The sequence below is a fragment of the Saccoglossus kowalevskii genome, chromosome 22, assembly GCF_978046115.1.
Source record: "Saccoglossus kowalevskii chromosome 22, keSacKowa6.1, whole genome shotgun sequence".
Lineage (NCBI taxonomy): Eukaryota > Metazoa > Hemichordata > Enteropneusta > Harrimaniidae > Saccoglossus > Saccoglossus kowalevskii.
This window is the reverse complement of record NC_140662.1, coordinates 5502497-5515031: the sequence shown is the minus strand read 5'-3', so window position 1 is coordinate 5515031 and position 12535 is coordinate 5502497. Positions and strand designations below refer to the sequence as shown.

Below are 12535 nucleotides of genomic sequence, written 5' to 3'. Positions count from 1 at the left end.
TGGTAAAATAGATGAATGAAAGAACTACTCGCCGGCTAAAATATGACCTTATACAGATATCCTGATTAAAACATTATGTGAAAAAGCTTAAATTCTGGAATAAACAACTAAGTTGTAAAAAAACGCGCAGCACTGACGATGTCAAAAATAGTGACTGGCTGTGTACTGATCACGTGACAATGCTTTGCCCATACCCGCAATGCGCCTTTGCCAGGGAAGGAGACAAATTCACACCTAGTACAATGACCGTGATTAAACATATATATTCTTGGGCGGAGCTATGCCACAGAATGTTCTTTGTTACTAAGATGTGCACCACTGTACCATGTACTTCTATAGGCTCTGAGATACTGTGGAACGCCAGTAAACAAGCCAATGAAAACAGCTAAAGTTGAGAAAACTGCACAGACCCAACTATGTGACAATCCTGAACAACCAAATCCATATATATGTTGTACATGTAGGGATAATCTTGTTCTACTATTGGGGGAAGTCTCAACAACTATTCAAAAGTATGGTTTTTTCAGAGTTTTGAACCATTGTTGTCATCAGTTGTCACTCCCGAGAATTGCATTCTATCAGCGACAGTTCAAAACATTGTCTTTCTTGTATTCCAGACATTATCTGAAACTAAAGATGAGTGCTATACTGATGCAGTGGAAACTCTACAGCAAATCAGGTGACGCATTTAAAATTATGAAAATGTTGGGAATAATATTTGGTAATCTGTGAAGAGTGTTATTCATCATGCCTTAGTTAGGAAAGAATCTGAATAAATGTACAACATGCTTATTACTCAGGACTGCATCATATTTACTAAAGTGGCTGCCAGTCAGCCATCTTGAATCAGATCAGGAAACAAATATGCTTGGTTGTGTGTTTTTGTATGTCTAAAGTTTGAACATAATCAGCCATGTCTGAGATGTAGAGCAGAATGAACAACGTAATGGTTAATCTATAAATCTGACCAAACAGTGATTTGTGTCTAATGTCTTAAATAAGTTGTGCTTAGTGTGAGGAAAGTACATGTACAGAACAAGGATAAAGTAACAACAGGTTTTGTTTTATTTTCTCACCAGTACTACATTCAGTCCATCGGAGAAGCTGAGAATCCTGAGACAAACATTTGAGACCATAAACCAATCTGTGGAGAATTCTTTAAAGGAAGAACACATGTGGTCCATGGATGACTTGTTCCCCATGTTCCAGTATGTGGTAGTTAGGGCAAGGTATGTGGAAGTAGTCATAACATATCCAGCCATAGATTGTTCATATAACAAAATTACAATTACAAGCCCACGAACACAAACAATGACTGACAACTATAAAAAAACAAAAACAATCTACAATAGAAAAACAATTAACTTACAAGTACATTACACAATACATTTTTGTATAGTCAAATAAGTAGGAAAAAGATATATGGAGCTCTTGTATACACAAAGTGATGTTGGGTGTTTCAAAAAGAGTGAGCACATCTTTCTCAATATGTGGTACATGTACTTACCCTCTATATATCATTCTGAATCTCAACTGACATTTACACCACAGTATATAGTTATACAACAAACAATCCTTGAAAGATGTAATATATTATCTTTCCATTGAGAGAAAAATATTTGTCCTTTTACTGAGGAGTCCTATTCTTTACTCCAAGTTTTCCAAAACACCTGGTCAGTGTTCTCCCCCCTTCAGTACTAATGCTGTGTTCATTCATATTTTTCTATAGAATTCGACACCTTGGTTCTGAAATCCACCTTGTAGATGATTTGATGGAGCCACATCTAGCGAATGGAGAGCTTGGATTAATGTTCACAACTCTGAAAGCGTGTTACTTCCAGATACAGAACGAGAAAGTGGCTTTCTAAGAGATGTGCCTGTCACAGAAGAACAGATGGTACTGGACAGGATGGAGTGAATAGTTAGGAATCAACGATTTATGTCATGTATAAAGTACATTGAATACGCCCTGATAAATCAATTGTAAGACATGTGCCTGACACATAGTCACACACTGGTTCTACTGGACAGAATGGAATAGCTTGATCCAGCTGATTATTGAAAGGAAAAAAGGCAATTCTTTGTGATGTGCCTGTCCACAGTGTTCTATACAGTGACTGTTGATTAATTGATCAGTGTACTGTACTTGTATGTATGTGTATGGGTCACAAAGTACATGCACTGAAATGATCAGATAAATTTGCAATCACAGTCACACTATATTAAAGGTGTGTCAGAAAAAGAAACAGGATTTATGAGTGTGAGTATGTGTGTCATCAGAGGTACCGATAAAAGTCTCTATCTTCATTTATCTCTTGAAATGTGTATCATCTGTTGTTCCAATCAAAGTCATTTATCTGTCTATACAAATTATTACAATATATTTACATTGCTTGTAAAAACACTGAAAGTGCTTATCTCTTTGAGATCAGCTATTTCTTCTATGAGGTAACTTGTGCTGTTGTAAATGTGATATAAAAATAGGTCTTATATGGTCCACAGAAATAATATATATACTAGTACTTAGTTGTCAACTACTTACATAATAGAGAATTTATAGTTTGAAACATTTTTAGGATTTTGTTGTATGTGTGCTTCAGCAAATAAGTTATAATTTTATTTTAAAGATGGCTGCCATATTTGCATAAAAACAAAAGTATAGTCTTATTTTGACACATGAGGGTGTACATGTATATTCATATTAGCTGATTTACCAGTTTTGAAGTTTAGATAAATTGATATTTTTGACATATCGGACTGATTTTGAGTTGTGAATTTAGTGTATGTGCAATAGTTGGCTTTATGTTATTTTGAGTTGCTATGTAAAGTTTTGGGTCTTGAGTTTTGTAAATGTGCTTTCACGCAAGTTTTACTATATTTCGTGTGCTTTTTTTTCTGTATATTTTGTTCTATTGAATGTCATAGCTGCCACTCCTATGAAAATATAATGCTTCAATCCTTCATGGCAATCATGGAATAGTACATTCTGAATTAGGGGTTTAGGCTAGGCTAGATTAGAAAAGTGGAGAGTGTTACTACTTAAACAATACAGCTATTGAGGGTACTTTTTTTTCACACACCAAAAAAAGGCTTAAGGTAGAAGCCTACTCATAAATGCAGATACCCAGAATTTACTCTTGGGCAACAATATAAGGATATTTACTTTAAAAAAAAAGTTGGGGATCACCAGCCTAATTTTTGAGAAAATAATGGTTGTATTTTAGTGGACACTGGCCATTTTATCAGTATTATAATACTTTTACCATAGGTTTATATGGCAAAGATATTATGCCATATCCCAAATTATAATCTGGTGACATAAGTTGAAAAGTCATATATTGTGACTGATACTTTTTTGTTTTCCTGAATTATTTAAAAAATCTGGGTATTAAAAAATGTTAAAAAAGGAAATTTTTCTTTAACATTGTTTTCTATGGGGAAAAATAGCGATTTCTTGAAAATTATTGGTAGGCTTCCAACTTAATACAAATATCAGTGTTGGGCAATTGCTCCGGCCATAATGATTTAGGTGGACTGCACTGAAGCTAAATATGTCTCGTTCAGGTAACTATTTTTAAAAATCTGAGTATATTCCCTCATTCATTTTATGTTAAAAGCCATTTATTTTATTGATTGAAAAGACGGCAGATTTTGAGTGCCATGTAATGAACTCTGGGTTGAATGCCTCATTTTGGTGTCAGAGCGCCCTCAATGTTTGATATTAGAATGTAAGTAAGTGCAAAGATTGTACTTCACAGAGAATATATGGCTGATAAGTAATTTTCAGAATGAACTGCAACTGCTGGAAAAAAATAAAATTATTCTAAAAAAAATAATTCTCACCGCTTCAGAACATATCAATTTTAGGAATGGTGCTTGATTTATTTTTCAGTTATTCATCATCAACATAAACTGCTGTATAAAATAATTTTGGGTTTATATTATGAAATTGATTGTATAAAAGTGCAGTGTTTTTTTGCAGATTTGAAGTGGCAGATGGTTTTAATGAACTTTGTTTTCTTAATTTATTCTTTTGTTTATTCTGCTACTCTGAAAATACTAGTTATAAGCATATGATATTGTGGTGACATTTATCTTGGTACAACTATAACATAGAAACAGGTAGTAGTTAATCACAGTACCTGGTCATATATAAGAAGACATTTCAAGCAATGTATCTTTTATCAATGGATAATCTGAATAACCATTCATAAATAATACATTAACTGAAACGTTATACTGGTTATATTGAATAATATATTTATCAGTCTTGTACATTTCTGCTATTTTTTGTATGACTAGATAAAACAAGTCTACACCTTTAAATCTATTTTGTTTGCATCATGGTTTTTGTTGTATATTTCAATGCACATTTGCTGCATTTTTACTATTATTGTATGTTAAATCCATTGGAAACAAGTTTTATTCAATCAGATAGTACGTAAAAACCTGCCTACACCAAACCAACGATCCCTTTTTCAATGTTACCCTCCCCCCTGGTAGAGACCAAATACATTTTTTTGTCTCTTCTCTATTTGCTTGTATAAAAGACACTTTATAATAATATTTTCAGTTGCTTTGGATGAAAAACCTCTGCACACTGAACCAAATTCCTCAGTACTTATATTGTTTTAAACAGGATTCACTGTATCATAGTTCAACGCAAACATGCCATTATTTTATCTGTTTGCCATTTCTTTTCTTTCTTTCCTGAGTGATAGAATGTAAGCATGTCTTATTTTCAAGTGAGGATACTACACAGCCCACCACCATTTAGCTTGAACTGATTAGTCCATACTATCAAATGTGTTTCTAAGCCCACTTTGTAAACGCTGAAAACGATATGTATTGGGTTTTTTTTTTGTAACACTAGGAATATCACATTAGTGTATTGCTCAACAAGTTTTTTTTAATTTGACTTCATTAGTACTGTTAGTTCGATACCATGCCTTGGGTGATCTGTTGAAGGAAAGGTAATGTTTTTGGTCAAGCCAATTTGTTATTTTCATCTGCAAATCCATTCATATCTTGTTGAAATCCAGTCTACGTGTACTACATTTCTGAAACTTTGGTCTTATTTACAGTAGATATGATGACTTCTAAACCAAAAGATCACTAGCCTGTGGTATCAAACAATTACAGGAGTGTACATTTTATAGTATAGTATTTCTGATGATGTGCAGTGTGTAGTATCAATGTTGAAGAAATAAATTTATTGCTAAGAAAAATTTCGCAGTACTCTGATTTATATTTCTGATTGTCCAGAATGATATGCTACAACTGGAATGTAAGCTAGGAGTTTGATAATCACATTACTGGCTTCAGTTTTTCATGGGGACTGGCTGTAAGTTAAAATACTTGGCCATCAAACATGACACTACACTGATGACAACTGTAGTGTTCAAGTAATGAATTTGCATTTTTGTCTGTAACTCACAGCAGTTTCTGTAGTGGTGCTCTATGTCTTAGTGTGCACAAATCTAGGCCTATTTCAAGAATAAATTAAACTACCACCAGGAAAGGAAATTGTAAAAGATGATTGAATCCATTAATAGTATGAGCTCAACATGAAGACTGAAAATCCTTGTGAACAAGTATGGCTTTAGAGACCGATCAAAGAAAGTTTGCACAAGCAAGTGAGCCCTCAATGATACTCAGATACAAATGGATATGAAAACAGGTAATGTAAAATATGGTATATTTTGCAGGTTTTGATGACCTAATAAGCCATTGATGATCATAAAATGAGAGAAAGACACTATTATTGTAGAAAGAGAATATTCAGTTTGTACAGGGTTGGGTGATTAATGGTTAATTATGATGAATAATGACAACCAGTATACATTGAGTGTCGTATTCTGAGAACACCTTTATTACAAAGACAGCGAAGTACATTCAGGGTTCAGGAACGAATAATGAAATACCCAGCATGCTCATGTTCAACACTCATTGGCTGAATACTATGAATACTATGAAGGAGATGTGTTTTCTCATAATATCACTGAAATGACTGAAAACATCAGCGTTGTGCTACTTTACCATAAATATATTTTTATGTAAAAAAATAAAAATGGCGAATAAAACACATTCCAGAATAATTTCATTTAAATATCATAATTGCAGAGAATGGTACGTATCATCGCCCCAATCGCACGATTTCGCTAAAGCCGGCCATTCATAACCGACCCACGAACCCGTGTGTGTTCATGTTAGGAAAAGCTGTATTTCACTGCAGTTGAATTGAGTCATTTGATTGGGCGTGCCAAGAAACTGGCGCTACCAAATCAGCGATGCTGTATCATAAATTTGAAGATCCGGGGGTTATCACAGATTAAAACAATGACGGCGTGTAGACTCTGCGCTGATTCACCCAGAGTCAAGAACAGAAGGTCTATTATCTCCAGTAGACGCTATAACAGCCATGGGAAAAAGTTCAGTCTGGTTTGAAATTTGTTGAATATTTCACACATGGTGCGGCTGTAAGAGTGACGTGTTTGAACTCAATGTGATCAGATTGGGACATACAGACCACACTGTCAAAGATAACTTGTAAGTTCATTATGTAAAAAATGATTTAAACTGGCAACAAAGTCTTTAGGGTTAACATGAAGAGTTCCATAATCGATTTCTGAAAAATCCTTATTTTTTAAAATATGCTTTAAAAGATTCAGAATTTTGTTTAAATCAAACACATCATGATAATTAAAGTTTACATGCTCAAATTCTTCATTGGTTGCCATGACAGTATTCAGGTTCTTCATCCGTTGCTTAGCAATAGTATGAAGAAATGTAAATAGATCTGTATAATCCATTCCACTGTTTGCTTTTAGAATTAACTAAGAAAAAAACAATCAAATACCATATTTGCTTTATTAGTGCATCAGGAATAAAAGTGTATAAAAACAAACATTTATTTTGTTGTATACTGAATCATTAAAATATTACTTATTTTGACAATAAAAAAGTTTCTGTTGTTTACGTAAGTGTATGTGCTACTAAGAGAGCAAATTCAGTACAGTTCTTTGCTATGTTCAATTTCTCATAGATTTTTCTGAGAGTATAGAAAGATAGATGACGACCATTTCAAAATGGAAATCAAACTCCATGGCGATGTGTCAGCACTCTACAAATTTAAATATCTCTTTGATAATCAGAATGCATGGAGTACTTTTTTTTCTATTGAATGCAATCATGAGTATTTGTAGAATGTGATTTTAATTTTTACTATTTGGGACTAAAATACAATTTCGTCTAAAAGTTGATGAGAAATCCAACTGAGGCTTCAAAATGACTGTCAATCACATGTCTATGCAAATTAGGTAATTAATATGCATGTTTCAATTGTAAACTATTTGAAGTACCCCACAGCACCTGTGCATCAAGTTTCATTGCATCAAACAAACAAATTTAAAATGTAATTTGAACCATATTTCATTTGCTAAATCATGATTTCCTTTTGTCATACAAGTAGTTGAATGCATTTTTGTAAACCTTTGTCAGCAAAACAAGACAGAAGTTTGAAAACCATCTGATCACCAACATGCTGTAAAGGCACTAACTATTCGTGAACTTAAAAGCCAAAAAATATGATCAAATTAGTGAAATTAAATGTCAGTGAAAATAAATTGTTTTACAGTACTTACCTGGCACTGTTTATGCCATCCGTCCATATCACGACAGTCTGCAATGGCGTCCTCTACAGACTTCAACTCACTCTGGATAAAGTCCCAGCAAATATCAACATTGCAGCCATTGATCCAGTTATGGTTGATAGAAATGGTGTCATCCTAAATGAAAATAGATGAGATAATTATGCAATAATTTGTCATATTGCATAAGATGTTGTAGACAGGTCCAGTTGTGGCAATAATATGATAATTTCGTTAAGAGGAAATTTGTAGAATCTCTCGCATTGACAAAATATTTTCATGACTGGTCGGTTTTGCCATGCTCACTGGAGTTTGTCACTGCATTTTTGAGGTGATAAATATGCTAATGAGTAGCATGACTTGTAACCTACCAACCAATGAAAAGACAGCTTTTGATAATACCTGTTCCATGCAACAACTAAAACGCATACATGATCCAGATGAATGGAATTCCTTGTGCACGCCTACTTTTCATAGTAATTTCACATTAGATCATGAATTACAAGAAAATAATATTACAAAATTGCCACGACTGGGTCAGTCTACCAATAGTGCTCAGTGCAGCTTGTCATGGAGTACTTTATTATTTTATTATATTAGTTTTAATACCAGTAAGAACAAATTTAAGTGCAATTCCTGTCTAAAAGTTGCTGAGAAGAGTATGTTTTGAACAGCTATGCGAGTTTTCTAAAATGATTGCCAATTATATAAGTTTATTCAACTCAGTATTTGACAAAACAATGGTGTACACAAGATGGGTGAGTTATATAGTTGTGTATTAGCCCTTGAATTATAGTCATTTAAAAAAACAAAACAAAAAAACTATTTATTATTATTATTATTCATGCCTTTCCCGACTGAAAACTATCATGCCAATTTCCGTTCATTCCCATGTTTTCCCATGCACTTATGAAATGGAGGTGGCATGGTACCTGATACTTAACAGATTATCTACGAGAACACAGTCCCTCTATAGACCTGTCTGGAAACAGAATGTATTTCTTTAAAACAGTCTCGTCACGGGTAAATAAACAATCCACACCTCTAGAGACGAATTGCAGCCATGTTAATATGCCCAGAATGCAAAGTGCCTCACTTTGAATGCATGCTTAGTGCATCGTTCGTGATTTCTTTATATCCAAAACATTGAAACCATGCCACGGAAAGTATGCAGTGACTTTATAGATTTTGATGATGACAACATTATGACTGGGATTTTGTGTTTGAAATGGCAGTTACAGTGAAGGAAACTTACGTTACTAATCCTGATATAGAGTTGATTAGTAACTGTCCATTTATTACTGACATCTATAGAGGGACTGTGATGAGCACATTTTTGTTTTCTATGAGCATGCAGTCATACAACATGGATTTTCCCTGCATACCATGTTGTAGATTGCCCCATGGGTCATTGGGCAAAGTCTATACAGAGTAAAAACTGTTAATACATTCAGTAAATACAGAAGAGTACATAACTCAGCAGTACCCACCATATTAATAACTTGATGATACCATCCACTTGGTACAAAGATGACTTCACCAGCTTCCTGTATTACCTCTAGCATCCCTGACACTTTATCATAATTTGGGTACTTTGTCCCATCATGCATCTCAGGGGAAGTGACATCATAAGCCAGGTTGCCATGGACATCTTTAAGATTCTGTTCTTGCCCAGGGGGAAATAAAAGCCACTTTTTCCTCCCACAGACATTGGCAGACCAGCTGTATGACCTGAATACGTCAGCATGGAATGGCGTCCTATCGAAACGAACATTATGGAGAATAGGTTTTGTTTTTTTGTTATAATGCGTGTCAATTAGATACCTGTGCTCCACAATTTTATTTGCAATTTGTATATGCTAGAATGAGGGAATGTTTTGTTGATCCAAACTGGGGCATACCATTCATAGCATAGGGTTAGAAGATGCAACTGTATGAGAATATGAGAATTACTTTTCGCCAGATTTATTGTCAAAGTAATTTACTCTTTCAACTCAAAATTTCTGTACATTTTTTCTTACCGGTACTTCTGTTTAGTTAATATAAACATTGAAGCAATATTATTGTTGAGTCCAAGGTGAAGGGTGGGATGAATTCCTACAAATACATGGCATACCCCAAGTTGTTTAGATAGTACGGTAAGTTGTATTAGTTGGCCATACTTCTGTATTTTCATTGCTTGGATGTCAGTTAGCTGTTTTGCAAATTAGGCAGCAAATTTGATAGCCATCTTGCAAAAATGCAGTTACATGGACATGTCTTGCTATTGATCAATAAATACAAAAAAATTGCAGCTAATTTACTGAAATTGTATTGAAAACTTGAATCTCATCGCACAGACAAGCACTATACGAGCCCTAGATGAAACTGCATGTTAGGTTGACACACATCGGTAACTTAATTTACCGGTAGTCATGAATATTTCCTGAGATCCATGCTCATTCCAAACATTTTCCCCCACTTCATCCACAAAGCTCACACAAGAAAGTTGGTTAAATGTTGACTATAAATTGGTCTGTGCAACAAATGTTTGCCACAAAATTCAAATGATTTGATTCCAAATTTGAATTTATAGTTTAATGTTGAAATGCCAATGTTTCAGAGAGGAATATGGATATCTTTATCTCATTAAATTGACCATTATCAAACGTGTAGAACACATTATTAGGTATGGAAATACTTTGAAAATACTTTCCCATTTATTGAATCCTATACAATGTTTCATTTAACGTCACCATGGGGAAATAACCTTTGTTTGTCCTGTTCTTACGTTCAATTTCATGTATAACATGGAATATTGTAGTGAGTGGGTATGATTGTTCTAAACCCTCTTTCTACTTATTTTGAGTTTAGTGAAAGCATTCATAGTCCTTATATAACCATACATATATTTTGAAGGAAATGGCAAGAGTATCGGTAAACCCAGATTCAGCTTAAATTCCAGTATAGCAATCAAGTTTACCATGATCCTTTGGGTCCCATGTAGACAAATTTGTAATCATCTATTTGGTCTTCTCTACTTTCCCAGAATTCATTCAACCAATCCGACAGGAAATACACTGGAGTCTTGTATGCAGTATATCCCGGATACTCCCTGAGTTGAAAATTTAAAACAAAATTAAATTTATGATGAATAATTGATAATAGACTGTGAAACCTATGAGTAGTAACCACCCACAAAACCTTACCAAAATGGTCTTTATATGGAGGATTAGTTATTTTTTTTATTCATCACCAACTCATACATTTGATATATTTGTCCACAAAATAATGGAGTGTTACTATGACAAAAAAAAAAAACATTCATTTGATCAAAGTCGAACAAGTTTGATTCAGAAAATTCAAAATTGAGTAATAAATGGAATGCTTATTATTACTATGGTGGTATTTGGTATCTTAACGGTGAATTAGTAAAAATACTGGGTAGTGCTGAAAAGGTGGTCACTATAGGCAGGTGGTCTTTATATGGATGTGGTTGCTAACACAGGTTTGACTGTAAATACTTTTTACCCATGTATAATAGCAGCGTAATAAGTAATAATTTCAATATCTCCATACTATAAGATTTAATCCCAGTAATCTGATTGGTCCATGCACACAGATTGAACTTTTGATGTATCATGGGGTCACAATCACAACATGAGCCAACATTGCAATCAGTTGGTAGTTTTCTCCTTTTCTATATTTCATTTTCTTAAAAGACCGTTAGAAATTAGAAAAACATGAAGGCTCCATTTTTGGTAGTTTCAGTGAAAATGTATTTGTTTACTTATCGTCTGCTGACTCTGCTGCTGTTTTTTATTCATTCATTCTGACTATCCATGAAGTAACATTTCTTACTTTTCAAACTTCAAGATAAGTTTAATTATACTGGTTACTTCCAACAGAATTGGAGTAAATATTACCTGTTAAAGTGCCAGTCCTTGAGGTAGAGACATTTCCTATCAGTTGAATAATCACTATCAATGTAATCTTTCCAATATTTTATATAATCTGTGAATAACATATCTTCTTTGGGTTGAGAATCATAATGTTTGCCAGCACAGTTAGCAACTGGCACCACAGCTCTGCCTGGCAAACAAAATAAACAACAGTTTATAAATCTCTCACTGTACATATTCTAAAATATAATTGGAAGTCATGCATTTTTTGTTTGTGGGCAGGCAAATATTATTGGTCGACAATAAAAAAAAAATATATCCCATTTAAATGTACACGTTTGGTCATAACGAGGGAATGGATCACAGGTGTTTGACAACGTTAGTGTTCTATCCCATACCGGTGTACACAGCTGTAATTTAACACAATACTAGTGAGTCTTTCCAGCTCCCGGACCAGTACACAAACAAAAGACTTGGGAGTGTAGAAAGCACCCATTACTGCTCTGCAATACACAAAATTACTCACCAAAACGGTCTTGCAGAAACTTAAAATTTGGTCTCCCCTCTTCCGTAACCCAATCTTTAACACTTTTCCAACAAGAGGTTACCTGTGAACCAAATAAACATGGCTGATTTGGTAGCATGTACTTCACAAAAAACTGGCTGTAGTGAAGTTCTTCAGTGATAACGTCGATGGCCGATACTTGACTTTTGCGAACGTCGTTCACATCAATATCCGACGATTTCAGAAAAGTGTCATGAGTCAAGTTTGCTGCATCCATCTTCATCAAACGTTGTCATGGTAACAGTTTCCTTCTCGAAGAAAGTAATTAATTTGTTTAGCTCTGGCAGATTTTTTTTTTTTTTTCAAAATGCAACTTTTCTCAGCCTAGCTGGGGAATTGTAACGGCAACAGGATAAAGAGGTAACCGTTGAGTGTGGCCAGAGAATGAGCACGGAAGGTATTTATTCTGCTGCTCACTGCACTCGTCTGCTGGCGTATAT

The 12535-nt window shown here is 34.3% G+C and overlaps 2 protein-coding genes across 5 annotated transcripts in view; one reads left to right on the top strand and one right to left on the bottom strand.

The window, feature by feature from the left end:
• The window catches only part of LOC102809689 (alsin-like), a 52111-nt gene extending 46883 nt beyond the window's left edge, over window positions 1–5228 (top strand). For all 4 annotated transcript variants that reach the window (XM_085496062.1, XM_085496060.1, XM_085496061.1 and 1 more), the window contains 3 exons: window positions 618–679; window positions 1080–1229; window positions 1730–5228. In XM_085496062.1, coding sequence (XP_085352188.1) covers window positions 618–679; window positions 1080–1229; window positions 1730–1868 — 351 coding nt within the window. In that variant the 3' untranslated portion in view covers window positions 1869–5228. The remainder of the gene's footprint in view (window positions 1–617; window positions 680–1079; window positions 1230–1729) is intronic.
• A 1166-nt stretch (window positions 5229–6394) lies between these two features.
• On the bottom strand, window positions 6395–12448 carry LOC100371584 (2-oxoglutarate and iron-dependent oxygenase JMJD4-like). Its single transcript, XM_006820082.3, has 6 exons — window positions 12057–12448; window positions 11555–11720; window positions 10612–10743; window positions 9140–9407; window positions 7644–7787; window positions 6395–6836 (listed from the first exon to the last, which is right to left on the bottom strand). The coding sequence occupies exons 1-6, from the start codon at window positions 12316–12318 to the stop codon at window positions 6537–6539; spliced, it is 1272 nt and encodes a 423-aa protein (XP_006820145.2). The 5' UTR covers window positions 12319–12448; the 3' UTR covers window positions 6395–6536.
• Window positions 12449–12535: the final 87 nt, after the last annotated feature.